Raw genomic sequence first — 20929 nt, 5'->3', positions numbered from 1 at the left:
GCACTGGTGGGGCCAGGGGTACACACTCACATACACAAACAAATGCCTGAACCAAAAACAGCCAAGGAAACAAAAGCCAGTAAGAGACAGATTCCCATGGTCTTTGCAAAGATAAGATTCTTTTACTTTATAAAACAGACTCACTCTGCACACACTCCTTCTCACAGACAGCAGCTAGAATCAAAACCTTCAAGAGTTGATTATCCGCTATCTTCTTTAACTCAGAGCACTAAATGGCTTTCCCGCACTCTGATCAAGCGCCTGTGGCAATTGGTTAAAGAACCCGAAGAGTTAGGAAGCAAAGCAGTGACAAAAGAAAGTAAATCTCACTGATACCCTTTTAACACCATCTTTCCAGTATCAGAAAGTCCCCTCAGGAGAAGCTTAAGAAACACCTGGCTGGCACCGCTGACACTCAGAAATGCCACCACAGGAAACGTAAAATTTATCATCCGTGTAAGCACCACATCATTTCAATGTACAATTAAGAGACTTGTCACAACTTGGTTAGCTGAGGTAACTGACTGGGCCGGCCTGGTCAAACTATCCTCACGGACAGGCGGCTGATGAGGAAGCCCTCCTAGGTACGCAGCGAGCACAGGGGCACGGCCCCGGCGGTCTCATGCTCTTACCTGGCCTGCTGCTGCAACAGGTTCAGGTCCGTGCGCACCAGCTGGGTGGCGTCCTTCTGACTCAGGAGCGCGGCTGAGGAAATGACTGGCACAGGAGGCCTCACTGGGTGCAGATCAAGGGGAGGCTGGGGAGCCTCATGCTTCCGCAAGTTACTTAAAACCCTTTCTTTAGCTGAAAGAAAATTAAGTCCTACTTACCGAGTAATGGCTACTAGTAGGTAGTAACAAGTGGGTGCAAAGCCTTGGCTTATTACTGTCAAGAAGAATGCTGAATATCTACGGAGTAGTTACATAAACCGTCCGAGGCCTAAATGAATAAACTCATTCTCTGCCATTCCTTACAAGTTTTGAGGGAGCCCCCACATGGCTACTGATACTCTAGCAGGAGCTATGAGCTCACAAACACGTGGTATGATTAAATAGAATTCCTATCCAAAAGGCCTTAATGACAGTTAAAGAGCCCAAAGCTCGTGATCTTAAATTATGACCCTAGACAGCCTTGTGTGACATGCTCAAGTGCCCGGACTCGATACTTGTGTACAGGGGAGCTACTGAACGGCTCTCAACAAGCCTGGGAGAGATGGCAGCCATCACCAGACAATGGACTGGGGGAAAGGGCAGGTAGTCCCATTAAGAGTTTAATGCAATCACCCAGATAAACCTCACAGGAAGAGGAGAAAAAAAAATGGGTGTTAAGGAATATGGCAGAGTGAAAAATCTTAAACTGGGCCAAAGTCTGAACAGGAGGGCTAAGACTAGTAGAGTTAAAATGAATAAAGACATGGGCACAAACTCCTACCGAACTTAGATTACATAGTCATGTTGTCATGCATTCATTCGTTCACTTACTCGTTCACTCAGTACTGGGAGTCCAAATAAGAGATCAGGTGCCATATAAGAAAATAAGGGCAAATCTGTCCATCCAGTTTTGTACTGGATTGCATGTGGTCCCATACTGGTGAATCCAATCTCAAGTGTTTCTATTTCTATACTTAGTACAGAGCTGACCACACACAGGTATCCAATAAATTCCTATCTTCCCCCCTTCTCTCTGTACTGCCCTAGACACATACCGTAGAGCAGGTGGAGACTGAGGAACATGAAGAAAAATGCTGCCACAGACCTGATTGTTTTCAAAAGTAAGATAACAGGGACAGGAGAGGTCAAGGAAATTTCAAGTCACTAAGTCAGGTCAACAAATACTTAAGGGATTACTATGAATTTCCAACTTAATTCCAGATGTAGCATTCCATTTTCTATTCTTAAGAAAATTTAAGACGATTTGATAGCCAGGATTTTACTTGGCATAAAAAGACCTGTATTGTTTGCACCGCAAACAGATGGAATTTAACATCCCAAACAGGTCAAGAGAGGGATCGTCCTGTATAGCTGGGGTTTTTCCACTAGAACAACTACTCTTTGCACAGAATGTAACAGAGTTGGATATTCATCACTGGAAAAGACGCCTAGCTTTGTTCACGTGTCTCTCAAGCAACATTTTAGACCATGACTTTACAGCTACTGCCTAAACTGTCTGCCTCCAACTTCTTTTACAGAAAAGTATCTTATTTAAGTCATTACTGTTTTGGAGTTTTCTCTCACTCATAGCCGAACCTAACCCTAAGTTGTAGACAAGTTAACAATGAACTCCTAAAAAGCAATTCTCACTGGAGGGACACACTGTGTAAACCTTAACAATGGCTTGGATTTAATCATTCATTCACTCACTCATTCATTCACTCGAGGGGGCTGATGCTCATTCAACTCACCCAACAAAGGATCAGTGACGTCCAGCTGCACTGACAAACTGCAGGGCGGAGAATGGGATTCAAGTGTGGCCTGCGTCCACAGACCAATGGTTTCCTGGAACTCATAATGTATGCGCTCCATGTTCAAATACTCCATCCACAGATCCTAGAATTGAACCATAGGACATTAACTTTCACAGATGAATCATACGTTCACATATAAAACTATATATTTAACTAAAAAGTAGACCAATAAGGTTTAGCACGAGGTGGTCCATACCAAGTTCTCTAGTATTAGGATGAATCACGTTTAAAATGGACGCTAACAGGGTGCCTGGGTGGCTCAGTCAGTTAAGCATTCGACTCTTGGTTTCAGCTCTGGTCACAATCTCATCGGTCATGAGATCTCACCCCGCATCAGGCTCCATGCTCAGAGGGGAGTTTGCTTGAAGATGTTCTCCCTCTGACCCTCCCCCCACTCTCGCACATGCGCGCTCCCTCTCTCAAATAAATGAATATTTAAAATGTATATATAACAGAATGGACACTAACAATCTTAGCAGGTGTTTATGTACCAAGATCAGAAAAAATAATTTCAACAGCCTTACCAATTGTACACTTATAAATTATATATACATAGTATTGAGCTGGTAAATTATAAAACGTAGGTAAAAACCAGAAATTTTAAAGAGATAAATAACAAATATATTGAAAATCACTGAATCTGGATTAGATCAGGCCCTTGGTCCCAACGCGACTTTACAGGAAATACAGAGGACGGAGAAACATGTTAAACCACACTAACAAAGATAAAATCTGTAAAATCCAGACTGTGGGAAAACTCTATGATGAACAAACTATCCAGTTTCTTCAACAAACAAACTGTGAGGGGAAAAAAGGAATAAGCAGAGGACCAGTAGATTAAACAGACTTATAAGAGCTATCAACCAATCACAAAATGAGGATCCTGACTCAAACTATAAAAATGAAAATACAAACTTTTATGACATTTATGAGGTAACTGGAAATTGCAACACTACTTAGAAATTTGTATTAAGAAACTGCTGTTAATATTTTTCAGATATAAATGCTATTGGGTTACAGTACTCTTTTAACCCTCATCTCTTGAAATCTCCACATATCAAATGCTTTCTAGGATTAGTTATGAGGTAATATGGGTGAAGGGAGTGGATGGGCTATAGATAAAATTCAACAGCTGGTACAAAGCAGGCAGAGGGAGAAGGGCATGTGCATTGCATTATTCCATTTTTCTGTATGATCAAATATTTTTATTACAAAAGGTAAAATAAAAGATAAAATGAGAAAAAACAGAAGTTTCAGTATTCTCTTCCCACACTTCAAAGAACCGTCTTGCGTATTTTGAACTACGTCTACTTCACTTTGGTGATCAACACATATTAGAATGGGAGACGGTCTTTAATGCAAAGCAAGGCCAGCTCTTCATGAACACCAAAAACTGTATCAAATAGTAGTAACGGGTGATTAGATATGGACTATGGATTATCGCTTTGTGAACAATTTTTTTTTCCTGATTTTTAAGTCTTTAAAGGATTCCTCTAAACCTACAAATGTCTGGTTTCTCAGTGAGCACACTGCCATGAAGTCCTAAATCATGACTTCCAACCATGACACAACGCATTCCAGACTCAGAGGAGAAACTCCGAAGTCATCTTGGTCATAAGCCTGAATCCTAGAAGCCCCAAACAACTGTTGGAGGTGCTGAACCTGTCCCCCTACTGTGCATACATGTCTCCTTTAAGTGGGGTCGCTAATGTCACCTCGTCTGCCTCTGTGCTAAACAGCTGCTGATAGAGGCTAACGATTAAGAATACTAAGAATTAACAGTGGGCAACAGAGATGTCTCAGAAACCACAAAAAGACAGAATAACTCTAAATGTGTACTACCGATCAAAAAGTGGAGCTATAAAATCAAATGGCAAACAAAGACTTAAAAAAAAAAAAGAAAGCTATTAATTCTGTTGATACTGGGGAACCAAGATAAAAATCAGAGAGCCAAGGAGCTATGATTAATTTTTAAAAACACTGACCAGGCATCTACTACACGCAAATTCTTAGGTAAGGCCTTGGCACGTGGAGGATAAAGAAGAGATAAACACAAAACTGACTCAAAGGATTTCAGGACATCATGAATGCCTGTTTATTTTTCCTATTTCTCTGGCCCTGTATTCTCAGCCCTAAATGTCGTTACTTCTCAGGGCTCCGGCTTCATTCAGTCCTCTTCTCAACCTAAATGCCTTACTACCATTAAACCCACGTTTCCTACAGTGCCCCATTCCTGAATTCTAGATCCGTACATCCCCTCCCTACCAAATCCTGGATAGAGCATTCTACTTGAAGCCCCTCTAGCACCTCCTCTTCCAGTATTCTGGATCTTTGTTAACAGTATCTCTAGCTGCCCAAGCTAGAAATCTGGGTGTCCTTATGTATCTAATCAATCCTACTACCATATCAATCCCACCTGTGTATCTAATCTGAAAATTCTCCTGATCCTACTGATTCTTTTCAACATACTTTAAATTCATCCATTTATCTAATCACTCATGCCATTTCATGGGCTCTTCAAACAAATACTTCAGAACAAAATCCAAATTCTTCAGAAAGGCATACATGGCCCTTAGAAATCTGACCCCTGTTCACCTGTCCGGCATCATCTGCCCTCCTCAGTGGCTACACCCCAACTGCACCTCTTGAACATGCCTGTGACCCCATTTCCATATCGGTAAGTGGTTTTAACCTCAGATTATGACTGTGACCTATCTGATCACAGTCAGGTGTGCTAAAAGAGACATTGCCATAGTATCACCTGCTGATTCTGCATCACTTTTGCTAGCCTGTGAATATCGTAATGCTTTGGTAGAGAAGGGATATAGGTATCTCCTTTTTGAAAATTCTCATCTTCCAGCCATAATATATACACATTGAAGAGCCTAAAAGAAAAAAGACAGAATTATATAAAATACAAAAAGATGTGTAGACAAATGAAGTTTCTCACATCTCTAGGAACACTGTCACTAATACATAAAAGTAAAAAGCACATAATACAGAAAATGTTTCCAACCACCACCACAGCTCATGGGCCAGCAGGGGAGGAAGGTCACAGATCCTTACAATATGATGCAGTAATTGCTATAACAGGGCTGTGAGGAAAGGGCTCTATGAACGCTATTATTAAAGTCGGGATAAATACAACATAGAGAAAAAAATAACCGGAGAAGGTGATTTTAACACAGACTTAGGATCTGAATTTGGACTTTTTCCTTTCTGGGCAATCTAGTCACAGTGAGCCTCAGTGGCTGGAAAGTTTAAAGAACATTCTAATAAATACATTTTCTCTCTTTCAGAGAAAACATTAAAAAGCCATCTTAAACTTTCACAATGGAAAAACCTGCCAGCTTTAGGCTCAATGACACCCCCCTGCTTCAAGAAATCACAAACAGAACTCAAATCATGTGTGTACCTTGTTCCCACTAAAAAGGCATAAAACAAAGCCTGGCTAAAAAAAGAAAAAAAAAAATCTCCATTTTCCAGTAAAAACTTTTTTTAAAAATTTAATGATATTTCCTTTATTTGCTTTGTTTTTGCAAGGAACACAGTCCATTTAGCTAAGCTCACTGGTATCTTAAGCAGCTGTCTGCAGCAAGGGGAGGGCTAGAGGAGTCTGGCACACAAAGTGCTGGGTGGGGTCTGGGAGGCGGCATGGCTTGGCTTGGCTCAGTAATGTGGAAAACTACCCCTCTTAGCTCCAAGGCAGCCTGTGTAGAAAGAGGGACAGGGCTCTGAGGCTCTCACACAGAAGAGGCCAGTATGGAGTTCTCTTCCAGCTTCTGATTCAGTTAGATGGCTGCTTTACCAACAAGCCAAAGGAAGGGGGGTTTACGAGGCAGAAGAGCACATCAGACTTTCTTGGCTGATCCAAGTGCTCAAAGATTAAGCCTCCCCACTGCTTAAACCTGGCTAAAAGTAAGTTTTCCTTCAAGCAAGTAAGATAAGCGGAGAAATCATTCCAGAGGCTGAAAGATAGCCTGGAGGACTTTCAGGTCAAGCAAGCCTGAAGCCTCAGCACTGGATTAAAACCCTGGGATTCCTCACCAAGACATGTGGCATTCAGGGCTAATTATCAGAAGCCACTTCCATTAAGTGTTATTTAGAAAACTAATACCTGGTTTATGGCAAGCATAAATGAAAGGTAAGGGAATAGTGTGAAAGGGACCCACTTACTTCAGAGTTCTGAATCTTTGTGGGGGGATACCCATTTTGTGTCTGATTTTCGAAGTGGTTTCGGGTGATTACTAGATCCTACCCTACCCCAGGTAGAGTCCAAGAGATGTATGGACTTTGCGTAAAGAACCCTGCCTTGCTCATGAATTTCCTTTAGAGAAGCGTCCTAGCAGGCTTTACTAGATGTTTACCTGCTATGACCGATTGTTTTGGTTTCTGTTATTACACAGAGAAACAGAAGAGGACATCAGCCCTCTGGTTTAAGACCTTCCATTCAGACTCCAGGCACTTGACAGAGCTATATTCAAATTGCCAATTCCCTTCTCATGAGGAACATAGAAAAGAAGCATTACAAGATGCAAACCGAGCCCAAACCACCCTCCGCATTCAATCTAGCATGGCTGAGAGAATGACATCCGGCAGTCTACAGCACCAACAGCTGCTCCAGCAGAGCACCCCGAGCTGCCAACAGCATAAATGGCTAAATAACCACGCCCACCTCACGAGCTCCGTGTGCAGCTCTGGTGAAGTCAGGTAGCCAGGGGTGCCGGCCTGGCTGGCAGGCGGCCCTTCACTGCCCTCTGCTGGAACGCGGAGGGCCTTGCTCGCAGCATGGTGGAAGTCGGCCACCTCCGTCAGGCGCCTCTTCATTTCTTTCAACAAATTGACATGAGCAGGGCTTTGAAAAAACCTTCTTCCAATACAACCATCTATGGGTAACCTGAAAAAATACAAGCACAGATCACGAGATCAACACAAGATGCTTTTTCTATGTGGCACACAACTGCAATCAATTAACAATTCACTGGCTATAAATATACTACATTAATTCAATAGCTGTTATTTCTACCTCAGTGGTTAGGATGAGGCTCTAACAAAATAGTGTATCTGAAAGTAGTTTTGAAAAGAAAGAAATGCTACACGAATTTAAGATCATATCACTACTTAGTGATGTAGAATAAAGACAGTCTTTGCTCTAGAAGAACTTGCAAGCTGGTAGAAAACAGAAGAGCCCAAGAACCAATATTGGTACGTTCTGAAGGACTGAGTTAAGGGAGTGAGGGTGAGCTAGGAATTGAGCTGGAGCCGGAGAACATGTTCGGAAACAGTGGGCAGTTCCAGCTGGCCAGAGTCCCGTCATACCCAGAGGAAATGTTAGACACCCCCAGGCACAGCCCAAGGCTGCCCCCCCACAACAGTCACACGAACAGCCTGCCTGGGGCAGTTTCTCTCCCTCTGCAGCTCCAGGGGCTCTATGCGACACCATGCCTGGCTCCAGGTGCTGTCTTCATCCCGGTGGATATAGGGGATGGTAAAGAGAGAGCTGCCACAAGATACCCTAAACTCAAAAACTGTCTAGTCTAATAAATGTAAAATAGGAAGAGAGGCAGACTCCTAGCCACAGGTTGAGGAATGGTTCTAACTCACAGGCCAAAGTGTTAGGACACAGAGCATGAGAGCAGACTGCAAAGTCAGGAACAGGTTCACAGACACTTACAACAACACTGGGTACCATACCCATATTGCGGTCCTGGGCGGTGAAGGTACAGGAGGAAGAACTTCTGCCAAATGAGAGGCAGAAGAGGGTGATCAGAAGGCGTGACAAGGGCCTGGTGGGCCCAACGATAAATCAGCAGCCTCTGGAGGGATGGGACGATGGGGAGCTTCAGCTGGGCCTGGGCTTTCTACAAAAGAGGAGGGGCTTTGAGCAACCATGACATGATCACAGTTCCAAGCAGTCTGCTCTTTCTAAATGATCCAAATAAAACCCTGAACATTGTTTTCAATTCAGTAAGAAAAAAAAGTCCTATAAACCTTACTTTTCCAACCCACTAGCTGACACTTGAACCTCCTTTTTCTGTCAAAACATCTCACAGACCCCCAGATTGGAAGCGTCTTACACATTCTACCTCATTTCCATGCCTTTCCAGGCCTTTGCACATAAAACACCACAGTGCAAGGGAGCAGTGTGATAGGAAAACCGAGTCAACTTTACCATCAATGTTACCAATCTCTTGAAAACTTAGATTTGAAAAGGACTTTCAAGAATGAGAAACTCCTTGACAGGGTCTGAAACCTGAAAGCCAAGTTTCTATTAGGAGACCCCAAGATAGGTCTTTCATTCTAAAGCCTTACCCCAGTCTTTTTCTCACTTCAGTGAGCCTAAAGATCAGCTAGGGAGTTTTTAAAATAAACTCCTGGTCCCGCTCCATTCTTAGAAACTCAGAATTTCGAAAGCCGGGGTCCGGGAATCTGATTTTTAACAAGCTCTCCAAGGGACAGATGCACAGGACATACACTGGAAATTGTTTTAACACGAGGGCAAACCCCTCCACCTATGCGCGAACACAGACTTCAATCATGAGGTTGTGACTCTTTATGCTAAATAAAGCTTGGAAAGAGTGTATACACTTCAATTATACAGTTTTAAAATACTGGTTTGGATGCTGTGCTTTCAAAGCGTTTATGACAAAAGAAAACGCAGAAGTTCAAAAGCTATTAGATGAACCCATCAATAAACCACCTTCTCCCACTCAAATGCAAAACTGCTTTCTGCACCTTCAGAGCTTGGTCAGGGGTAAAGGCAGAGTTTATAACCAATTCCCCTTCGACAACTCTTCGGAGCTGGGAGTCTTCTTCAAAGATGGATTCCACGTTCAGCACTGTCCAGGCGAACCAGACCTACAAGGACAGCAGGTAAGAGTGAGGGGAAGGAGCAGCTCGCTCAGACCAAATCACCCGGATATTCTTCAAATCTGCATCTCTTCCACCAGATATCTCAATCAACAAATATTTATGGTTCCCAAAATTAACTTTTCACTGTTCTTGTCACAGATAAAAACTTAAAACAAATCATTGAAAAATGCTAAATTCCTACAGAAACACTTCTTTTTTTTCTTTTTTTTTAAAGATTTTATTTGAGAGAGAGAGACAGCCAGTGAGAGAGGGAACATAAGCAAGGGGAGTGGGAGAGGAAGAAGCAGCCTCCCAGCAGAGGAGCCTGATGCAGGGCTCGATCCTAGAACGCTGGGATCACGCCCTGAGCCGAAGGCAGACAGTTAACGACTGAGCCACCCAGGCGCCTCAGAAACACCACTTCTGTAAAAGAAGGTGTTTGTTCACACAATAGTTATTTATTGGGCAGGTTCCATAGGCACAAGGGACAGGAAAGAGGGCCGGATATGAGCTCTGCCCTGAAGAAGTTTTCCATCTGTTCGAGGAGACAAGACTAATGTTTAAGTGACTGCAATGCGAAGTGGGAGGTGGTGAGCACGGAATCAGGAGTCAAGTGCTATGGGAAGCTGGCGGAAGGAGCACAGGATCACAGAGGCGGGCATACCAGAGACGGCTCTGCGTGGAGAAGGGAGGCGAAGGCATGCCTGGCAAGAGGACCACCGAGGCAGAGGCAGAGAGGCAGAACCACCAGGGACACGTGCGGGTAACAGCAAGGAGCGTGTTGCAGCTGGATCACAAGAGGTAAGAGGAAGAGCAGGAGGCAAGGCCGACGGGAGGCTGAAGGATGTCACTACTGGTCTAAGTGATGAATCGCGGCCATAATCTGACGCACAGTCAGACGGGGTAATAATGAAGAAAAAGCAGCTGCTGCTGCTCAGGGTGGTGAGAGCGGCCAACACCGAGTCCGCGCCGTGTGGCTAGACTAAGCGCGGGTCTGAGTGTGCTACACAGGTGCAATCGTTATCCCATTCCACGGTGGAAGAAACCAGGACCGAGAGGTAAGCAAGCCGCCCACGGCACAGGGCCAACAAAGAGCAGACTGAGCCCCGGGCTGGCTCCAGCGTCCACTCCTAACCGCGCAGCTCGGCAGGCTCTGCAGTCGGGCAGACCAGGCCCGAGCGCAAGCTGTCGGCTCCTGAGCGCTCCACGAAACCTCAGTTAACTCCTGTGCGAAACACAAGAGCAGCAGCGCCACCTCAGCCGAGGGCCTCTGGGAGGGCTGACGGAAAAGCATTCTTACACGTAGTCAATGCTAAAGGAGCGCTACTTAAAGCTAGTACCACTGTATCAGCAAAGATAGTAACAACATAAAAATTCGCAAAGATTACCGAAGGGCTGCAGGGCTTTCCTACCTGAGTGGGCGTGGCCAAGCCCTCCACGAAGGAAGGGGTGATGTTGCCAGCCACGATCCAGCTCACCAGAGAAGAGAGCAGACTCCGATCACAGTGGTAACCCAAAGCATTCTACACACGGGACAAGATGTGCAACAGAGAGAAGAGGCTTTAAAAAACCTTATCAAGAATATCTGCAATTATCTTCCTACAATGGTAGGTTCTGGTAAGACATGGATTTCACTAATTAGTCCCCCCAGCAATGATAGCCACAGGGAGGCAGTGTATTACAACCAAATGCAATGAGCAAGGCTCCCCCTGGGGGGTCCTTTCCTTTGGCTTCCCTGGAGTCTACACTAGCAGAGACTATGGTTCCTGAGATAAGGCACCATCAAGACCAAGCTTTAAAAAGGCAGTGGCCCCAGAGTAGTACTAGGAACTGTGTATTTGGGGAAATGTTCTGAGAAGGCCACTATCTAGTCAATGATTGAAAGACAAATTCTCTAACAGGTTTACCTTATGTTGTTGGTAGAGTAATTTCTGCACGCAGTCTTCCTGCATCAGCTGAAAAGCTGTTTTACACAAGTGGTCCATGAGGAAGAGGATGGCTTGTTCTCGGTACCAAAGATGCTGGCTTATTAGCGCCTGAACCCAGAACTCCAACACAGCAACAGGGCCCACTTCATTGGGCTGAGTGCTTATAGATATGTGGGCCTGTGGAGAAAGGGCTCAGGTGATGTGGAAATAGAAGTCAACCACCTTTTTTTTTTTTGGTGATTAAAGTGATAGATGTTTATTAAGTGAAGATACAGAAAAAGCTCTCAAGAGTGAGAGGGGTCCCAAAAGGGTTGCCAACGAGGGCCTTTAGGGTTGGTCTTTTACAGAAAGCTAACCCGAGAACTTAAATCCTTTTAACATCTCTATTGATAAACACCTTCGATGGCTTACTTCCTTTTTAGGGTCTGGTTATTCTTTGTTGGTCACAGGTGATTATCATAAAGACACCCACCCCACACGCCCAGGGCAGGGTGGTCTTCTGCACGGTACACCTAGAGCACAGCCTCCCATTTTTAAAACACCAAAATAACTACTTCCACTAGAAAGCCCAAATCTGCTGACATTCTTGGCCAAAAGCACTGTGCCAAGTGCTCTGAAATGACCAACACTCAGATGTGCTAACGCCGGGAAGCTTAATTGGAAAGGTGGGCCAGGGTGTATTTAGCGGCTTCCTAGGGGCCTGACCTGGATCATGCTGTTGAGAAGCTTCACGTTGTCCCCATGGCTGGCTCCTGTCAGGTGCTGTGCCACCTTGTGGGTGACCTGCTGTGTAACACCCTGAGGGACACCACTGTCCAAGTGTAGGAACAGGAGGAGGTGTGACAGAAACCTGCCAAGAACACAGGACAACACACTTGACCTTCTAATCAGAAGTCAATAAATTTGCAGTGGCTAATTACTTATGAGGAAACAGAAAAACATTAAAACTGGTCCCATTTGTAGACCAAAGCTCTATTCAGAGATTTCAATAAAGCTTCAAGAACTTTAAGAAAAATGAAGTTTTCAAATTTAAGGTGGGTTCAAAGGAATTCTAGCTACCTGCAGAAGTGTAGTGATCAAAGACACACAAACCCAGACAAGTTAAAGAGCATTAGAAGAACAAGTGCCCGCTTTATCCCCTCCCCAGACCCACCCTCACAAAAGCAGAGATGTTTAGAAAGTCATCGCACAATCTGGTACTGGGTGTCAACATCATACAAGGTGGTGTAAGGGACAGTGGGGGGGGGGGGGTCCCCACACAATTAGTCAGGAAGTGCCCTCAGTTCCCTGGGTGTACCAGCTCCCTCCTCTCTCCTGTTTCCTCTGTTTCTTCTGGGTTTTCTGCCTCAAACACTCCCCCACAGCTAACCTGGCAAACTCCTACTCATTCCCCACATCTCATCTACAATGTCCTTTCCTCACAGGACACTTCCTGACCCTTCCCTGCTATCTAAAATATACCTAACCCATTAAGCCTTCCTCAATCCCTCCCTCAACCACCCCCTTTGCCCAACCACCCACTGCCTCCCATCCCCCACCAGGCTGTGACAACCTAAATCATCTCTAGACATTACCAAATGTCCTCTGAGGGTCAAAATCAGCCCTGGCTGAGAACTACCACTTTAGACTAGAATCACCTGATTCATAGCGAGCCTTTTTCCCAATCACATGAGCCAATACATCACCTTCTTGGTGTAACCAGTGTGCTTTGGATTTTTATCATGTGCAAATAAGAATCAATTAATACCCCATCCTTAATTCCCTCCATTCCCAAGCAGCTATTTCTTTTACTATAAATCCCATATGATTTTACCCGTATGCAAATGCAACCTATACACCATAGCATGGTCTTGCCAATAATAACACTTTGCTTCATAACTTTGTAATTACCTCGAAAGTCTTGTTTTCTCAATAAGATTATGAATGTCTCATGTGATGAGCACCTTCCTATGCATCTTACCTGTTTGTAATACCGCAGACAATGAAAAGCAATGTGCTTTACTACTGTTACAATGGCAAAGCCATATGCTGCTCAATGTCAGAAGCACTATTCCCAGGTTTCATGGGAACAACTACTCTTTCAAATACTTATAAGCTATAAGCAATCTAAAATTGAATGAGAAAGGGAAATATCTTTCATGAAAATAAAACTGGAATCATTATAAGAGGCACTGTTCATCAACTTGCATTCTACTAGGCAGGAAGTTTTCTGCCTCATAAAAAATACACTGTTGAATCACATCGTTCCCTATTTTACGTGAAAACACAGGCACTGGTCCTCCCAGGGCTGCACTCTACTCACTGCTCGTTCTTCAGAAGGTAATACTGGCAAGGGTAGAACAAAGGCAGGATCTTATCCAGGACATGAACCACTGTTCTCAAATGCCTCGACTGGACCAGAATTCCCAACAGTGAGATGCCTTCTGCACAGAACCTCTCAATGCTATGGAAAGAGACAAAGGCAATGAGCACTCAAGGTTGCCAGTTCAGGAAATGATGTTCTTCCAATGAGCCATCAGCCTACTTGCTACCCAGATGATCTCAGGTCTCCAACGCATGTTGTGCATAGCCAAACTTCACATAGAAATACAAGCACCAGGACTCTGGAAGTGCAAAGGAACTTAACAGTTCGTCTGTATTTTCATCTTATAGATGAGAATGGTGAGGTATCATGCCCAAATTCACATAATTTCCTAGTGTAGGGCCAACATGAGAACCCAGGTTTGCAAATTTCCAGTCAGAGCACTGGCCACTACCCCATTTTGCTTCCCAAATGGTGCTTCTTCTAAGAGTCATGGGGCTGTCATTGTCTGCGTATTTCCACAAAATATTAGAGCAAAGGGAAGATTCAAAAGTGAGCTCGCTCTGTAAATATAAACTGGCAAAATTCTTCTGAAACCAATTTGCATAAAAATTTATTCTTTGACTCACTTCAGAAAATCTATCTTGAAGAAATAATCTCAAATGTGGAGAAAACTATGACAGATGATCCATGTAAAGATGCACTTTTCAAAATTATTTAAAATCATAAACTCAAATTTTAGAAAATTCCATTCAATGCGAATATTACTACCTCATTTAAAAATAATGCGTATGAGGGGCGCCTGGGTGGCTTATTTGGTTGAGCCTCCAACTCTTAGTTTCGGTTCAGGTCATGACCTCAGGGTCATGAGATCAAGTCCTGCATGGGGCTCCGTGCTCAGTGTAGAGTCTGCTTAAGATTTTTTCCTCCATTCCCCCTTACCTCTTCCCCCCCCCGACTGCCTCCCCCTAAAAAATAATATAAATAAATAAAATCTTTAAAAAGAATGCATATGATGTCCAAGGACAACAGGGAAAAATTCTACTATACTGATGCTGGGGGGAGAGAAAAAACCATAAAATGGTATACTTCGGTTACAACAACTAGTAAAGAAAAATTATATAGAAGGAAAAAAACACAGGGATGATATCACACCAAATGTTCATTGTGCTGGAGAAGTAGAAGTGCCTCTTTCTCCCATCTTCCTACTTCTACAGTTTGATTATACTGCTTTAATTCTGGGGTAAAAATCATTTCAAAAAATAAAAGTAATGGTGCAAAGATTATGCCACAGGGAAATGTTTGTAATATTAGAATGAGAAACAAAGGATATACAAAATTATACATGCAATACAACTCTAAAACAGATCAAAGGAAAAAATCCTGGATAAAAAGAAACAGAAAAAAAAAATCTAATGTTTCATTAGGGTGAGAAAGATTCTGAGTGATTTCTCTATTGTTCTCTGTATTATGTGATGTTATATTCACGTACAACTTACATCCCTGCATACTCTGTCCCCAACCCCAAGCACATTCACAAGATTGCTTTAAGTTAGTTCTAGTATATGTACATCCCTGACGATCATGGTGGATGGAGTTCAGCTCCAAAGAGAAACACCTTATTCTCACCTTCACTCCCACTCGGGATTCAGTAATCAGCACCAAACAAATACTTATGTTTGGAGAAGACCCATGGTAGTTTCAGCGAATGAAGAGCTGCAGTCTCAGAACGAATACAAGACACGAGAGAAATCATGAAAGATTAAGTTCAGAGCACTACACTCAGAACCCACATGCCAGCCATGAGCTGAACGTGCTCAAAGTATTATCACTCACTTAAGGCTTATCAAGTAAGCCCAGTACTACCATGATTCCCATTTTAGAGATGAGGAACCTGAGGTACAGGAAACTGGACGTAGTAAATGACACTAGGGCTACTGGAAAAAATGCAGAATGCTTTCCAAAGCTTTCTCCTTGTCCTAGTGTATCCGTTCTACCCTCTTTCACCGGACTTTCAAATCTGTCCATCACACTTGGGCCCTACTCACCTACCTGATCACCTGTGCTTTGGTGATCAGGTAGGTGAGTAGGGCCCAAGTGTGATGGACAGGCAGCACGGGCTTTGGTTAGGAGTGCTTCCTCATCACCCTGCACCTCTCCCCCTACCCACTCAGACACCCGCTGCTCCTTATGTTCACGCAGTCAAACACCTACAAATCCAGCTGTGGAGACACACAGATGACAAGACAATGCTCTGCCCTCAAGGAGCATGCAGTGCACGAGGAGAGCGAGAGACACTATCACACCGCAATACAGTAAGGGTGCTGCTGGAGTGCACAGGTGCTCGGCGGGTGAGGAGGGCAAGGTCCGTGGCTGAATCTTCCACACTGGGGGCACTAGTCCCCTGGAGAGGGTGCGCGTCACCACTCTGTCCCCCAGCCTCGGATGCCGTCTCTCCTCAAGACTTCTCTCCAAAGCTCAGCACCTCTACACAGGCGTCTTGCCCTCATGATCTCTCCTTCCTTGAAATTCCTTTTGTTCATACTTTTGAGTGGTTCCCAATCCAGGCTGTACATTAGAATAATCTGGAGAACTGGCCCCCAGACCAATGAGATCCGGATTCTCACCCTCTTCTCTGTACAGGTAATTTTAGAATCCCTCCGAACAGGACTCTAGAGAACAGCCAGGGTGGAGAAGCACCGCTCTACAAACCTCATCCGGCCCACAATCACATCTTTAGTGCTGCCGACTGCCTTCTGTCGACCAGCTCCACTAAACTGTCAGCAAGCTGAAGGCAGCTAACAATTCCGTATCTCTCCCGCTTCAGAGCACGAGGCTGAACACAAAAGCTGCAAAGACACCTGGCATCCCACTGAAAATACATGTGATGTGAAACAAGATGTTGAAATCGGGATGCTAAAGAGGTATTACAGTGAGTCTAAAATGCAAGAACCAGAAAGCATGTAGGTGAAAGAGATTTTAGAAAAACAGACAGGCTAGAAAAAATTAATACATGGTAGGAAAATGATCTTTTAAAAAAAAAAAAAAGGATTTTTAACCAACCAAGAACTCGTTCATTTACTTCCTGCACCAGCTACTTCCAGCACCGGCTACAGCCGTCAGCACTAGGGGTGAAATGGTAACACAAACAAAAATGGTTCCTGAGGTTAGGACCTCACAGACGATCCCTGAGAAGACTGAACAGACAACTACAACACAGTGTGGTAAATGCTCCAGTGGAAGAAAGAGAGACAGCTCTGCGCTCATGCTGGAGACGCATGTGACCTGATCAGGCCTTTCTGCCCTCCGGGCAGGTTTAGCCCTTCAGCGGAGAAGCCTGAGATGGGCTGTCATCACTTTAAACAAAATTCAGTAGGGACAGCCAATTATTTTTATGTGATCTCTATTCCAAAGAAGAGAAAATACCTACTGCTGACATAAACATTCCACTCTGGTAGACAGGTATACTCTCTCCATAATGTATGAGGTGACTTTCTGGTACAAATCTGTCTTATACGAATTTGGGCAGCATTTCCCCTGGAGAAGCCATTAATAAGGCTTATGATTTGGTCCTGATCACCCTTAGATCGGTTTGATGGAGGCCTCAGACCTCGGGATGTGAAAAATGAGATCTAGAATCACTGACTACAAGGTTCAGCAACCCTAGGAGTTCAGCCCACACTGTACCTGTGGCCCATGGAGGTCATTGCTAAGGCCAGATAACAGCCGATGGGCATGCCCGCCTTAACAGCCTTCAAGAGAGGATGAAACGTGGGTGACTCTGTCATGTCAGGCACAGTGCTGGAGAAGGGAACAGTTGGACAATTCTGCTGTATTCCATAATCATTTTTGTGCAGTTTTAACCTCAAGATCAAGTTCCAGGCCCACTGGTTAAATGAGGTCTCAGGTGTCTCTCCATATCGAACAATACTGGCCAAATATGAAACCTAAAACAATTATTTATTTTAAGCCACATTAGTCACATACAAATTAAATCAGTGAGCTCACCCGCCCATTTCCCTCTGTGATCGACAGCGTCCTCAAAAGAGAGGACATACTACTTACCAGTACTCAGTGTTTGCAGCAATTAAAGCAATTTCTCACAACTGACCATTTCTGCTTGCTTGCTAGTCACTTTGTGAACCTGATCTGAGTCAGTGCAAGCAAAGGAGTAATAACACAAAAGTTGGTACACAACAAATGGTGTGATAATAAATAAGTTTTAACAACCAGCTGGAGCATGGGAGATCATTTACAGGGTTTGTCAATTTTGGTGGCGTAAAAACTCCCACCATGGTCGGCTTCATGCTACCAACAGGTTAACAACCTGGTTTGCAAAGTTCCTGAACATGTAACAGTCTGTTCTCCTGAGCCAGTAAATGCACTGAATTCCACAATATTAAAATGGTCATATGTAAGCTACTTCTCAAAGAAAAATCTTTAACCACAGAATTCAATTTCAGTATCTTAAATTGCCAGAAATGTTCTTAGGCAATCTAAGGGTAAATACTGTAACTTTACCCACCCAGGCCACTTACAATAAAGATGTTCTCAGTATATAAGAAAAGGAAATACCTGCTTCATACTTTCAGAAAGAAGCCCGGCATACGGCTTCTGTGCAAGGTATTTCTGGTACGCTTCAAGAATCATTAAAGCCACTTCGGCATGAACTGCTTGATCCAGATGAAGGGTACCCTTTTAAAGAGAAAAATAATTACAAAACATGCCACCTTGATTTTTTTAACATACCCTTGAATAAAAAGACTAGGGAAAACAGTAAAAAAGCATCTTGGACATAGAACTTAAGCTTTCCAAAAATTACATTCCCTAAAAATTAAGTTATAAAATGACAATAGGAAAAAACACTGAAATCTTAAAGAACCATTACATTGCACTTAGATAGGTTTGAACCCAACTCATCTCGGACCCCAGGTATCTAAGGTATCTTTGAATGTAACTCCCCAGCCCCCACCCGAGAAGTTCTTTTAAGTCTTTGGGTTACAAGTTAAAGGGCATTGCCACAAACCAGGAAGATGTTCAATTATTGTTAAACAGGAAGATATTTAATAAATTAAGTCTATATTCCCTTTCATTATTCTATCATCAGTGAAAATATATAAGATACTCAACAACACAGGGGCCCCTGGGTGGCTCAGGTGGTTAAACATCTTAACTCTTGATTTCAGCTTAGGTCATGATCTCAGGGTCTCTGAGATTCTCTCTCCCTCTCCCTCTGCTCCTACCCCACCCAACCCCCCTCACACACACAACTGCTCTCTCTCTAAATAAATAAATAAAATCTTAAAAAAAAAAGATAATCAACAACATAGATAAAATATTCCTTCAGGAGCTTGAAGTTGCCTATCGAATTTCTTTGCAACCTGAAGAAATACATCTCTTAATCCTTTAACAGAAGATGACTTTCCTAACAAAGGATCGTGGACACTCTCATAGGGAAGTCCTCACACAGCCTGCCGGGAGAGGAAGGGCTGGCAGGGGGACGGGGGTTCTACTCATAAGTCAGAGAACGGGAAGATGGAAAACAGAGCCCTACAGCTCTCACCCACCTGCACTGCAGTAGGAGAAGCCCCAAATGGACCCAGGGGCAGACCCAGGTGGCCAGGGACACCTGGGGAGAAAAGCTGCCTGGCTCCAGTTTTCTCATCTGTACAACAGGGGTCAAGTTCATGCAAACCTCACAAGATGGATATGATTTGCTCAGAACAAAAGCTGGCAGACAGAGAGGGCTGAGTTCTCCCCCATTTCCCCTGTATAATGTCGAAACATTCTGGTCTAAGAGCTAACTAATAAGGTCTAGGGTAAAGAGGAAGGAAAGTTTTAACAGTCAAAATCATTGACATGGCATCTTTGGAGGCATATGATAGGTAGCAAACTCTTAATAATAAGCTATTGTTAATAAAACTATAAAAAACTATTAACAAAAACTACCACCGCTGAGTACTTAATGTGCACCAAGAACTGTCCTGTATGTTCCACATGTCCTAACTTGCTGAATCCTTACAACAATCCTACAAGGTAAGCATGTTAGTATCAATGCTGACAGATGACCACCTGAGGCCCTGAGAGTTGAAGATGCATTCGGGGTCAATGAGCCAGGAGGTGGCAGAGTTGGGAACAGAACCCAGGCATGTAGGCTGGCTTAGAGAGTAGGCTCTTAACCAATGCACAGTGTTTTAGGAAACAAATCTAGCAGTGACATGCGAGACAAAATCCAGGAGGAAGAGGGACCAGAGGCAGGAGAGGCAAATAGGAGGAACTTCAGTAAATAACTAAAGATAACACAACAGATACAAATGGTGTAAGGAAAAAGAGAAGAATTTTTACTGTGGAACAATTTATCTTCATTTAAAGGATGGTCACTCTGCAAAACAGAATCAAAGAAAAGATCCTAAACTCTGACACAGCTAAAAGAATTTGCAGACCTTGCAAATGATAATTGGAAATGTTTATGTTTTGAGAAAACATTTCTTTAAAACTGATGAGTGTAGAACTCAGTCTCTAGAGAATGGTTTTAACACATACCTGTTCACCAAATCCCCAATTCAGTCCTTCTAGAATAACGCAGGCCAATTTATTCTTCACCATTGTCAGGTTATAATTCAATAACCAATCCCGAATCACAGCTATCTCAGAGGCAGATGGTCGCCAGAGATACAAAGGCAGTTCTTTGAACAAGTATAAAGAAACCTTATTTAAAAGAAAATGATAATTAGGATTGAAACAGAAGGACAATCCTGTATTACTATAATATTATATTAAACTGCTTGCAAAAATTTTTTCCAAAAGACGTGGGGCTTTGTTTGCTTTTTAGACAAATGAAATGGACATCATGGACAACCAAATGAAATAAATATTAAAACTAATGATACACCAAAAGCACATTTTGCTATCCCTTGCAAAGTTCAATAATCCTTTGTTATATATAAATTGGTACACTTCCATTTAAGAAAACCATTTAAGAACACCAAGACCCAAATTTAAAGCCATGATAAATGAGGAGATAGTTGTTCATTTTACAAAAAGATTAAGCACTTTAAATAATGACTTAAATAAACAAAAACCAGAAATAGACTCAAATACAGAGAACAAACTGGTAGTTGCCAGAGGGGAGGGAAGTATGGGGATGGGTGAAAAAGGTACAAATTTCCAGTTATAAAATAAACAAGTCACAGGGATGAGGAGTACAGCATAGGGATTACGGTCAATGATATTGTAATAACTTTGTATAACGACAGATGGTGACTACACTTATCGTGGTGAGCATTTCATAATGTACGCAATTGTCAAATCACTATGTTGTACACCTGAAACGAATAAAATATTGCATGTCAACTATAAAAAAAGTAATTGTTTCTTCTGTGG

General features: G+C 43.2%; 1 protein-coding gene across 3 annotated transcripts in view; it reads right to left on the bottom strand.

Moving 5' to 3' along the window:
• EPG5 (ectopic P-granules 5 autophagy tethering factor) overlaps positions 1-20929 on the bottom strand; it is a 102324-nt gene that overhangs the window by 44351 nt on the left and 37044 nt on the right. For all 3 annotated transcript variants that reach the window (XM_045789985.2, XM_087869850.1, XM_045789986.2), the window contains exons 14-26: positions 20090-20254; positions 18122-18241; positions 17234-17493; positions 13547-13687; positions 11950-12094; positions 11224-11421; positions 10729-10839; positions 9200-9322; positions 8159-8325; positions 7140-7361; positions 5226-5349; positions 2402-2546; positions 633-804 (exon numbers count right to left, since the gene is read on the bottom strand). In XM_045789985.2, the coding sequence (XP_045645941.1) occupies positions 633-804; positions 2402-2546; positions 5226-5349; positions 7140-7361; positions 8159-8325; positions 9200-9322; positions 10729-10839; positions 11224-11421; positions 11950-12094; positions 13547-13687; positions 17234-17493; positions 18122-18241; positions 20090-20254 (2093 nt within the window). The remainder of the gene's footprint in view (positions 1-632; positions 805-2401; positions 2547-5225; positions 5350-7139; positions 7362-8158; positions 8326-9199; positions 9323-10728; positions 10840-11223; positions 11422-11949; positions 12095-13546; positions 13688-17233; positions 17494-18121; positions 18242-20089; positions 20255-20929) is intronic.

This window comes from Ursus americanus, chromosome 19, assembly GCF_024610735.1.
Source record: "Ursus americanus isolate L20-20 chromosome 19, mUrsAme1.1.p, whole genome shotgun sequence".
NCBI lineage: Eukaryota > Metazoa > Chordata > Mammalia > Carnivora > Ursidae > Ursus > Ursus americanus.
This window is presented reverse-complemented; position numbering and strand designations above follow the sequence as displayed.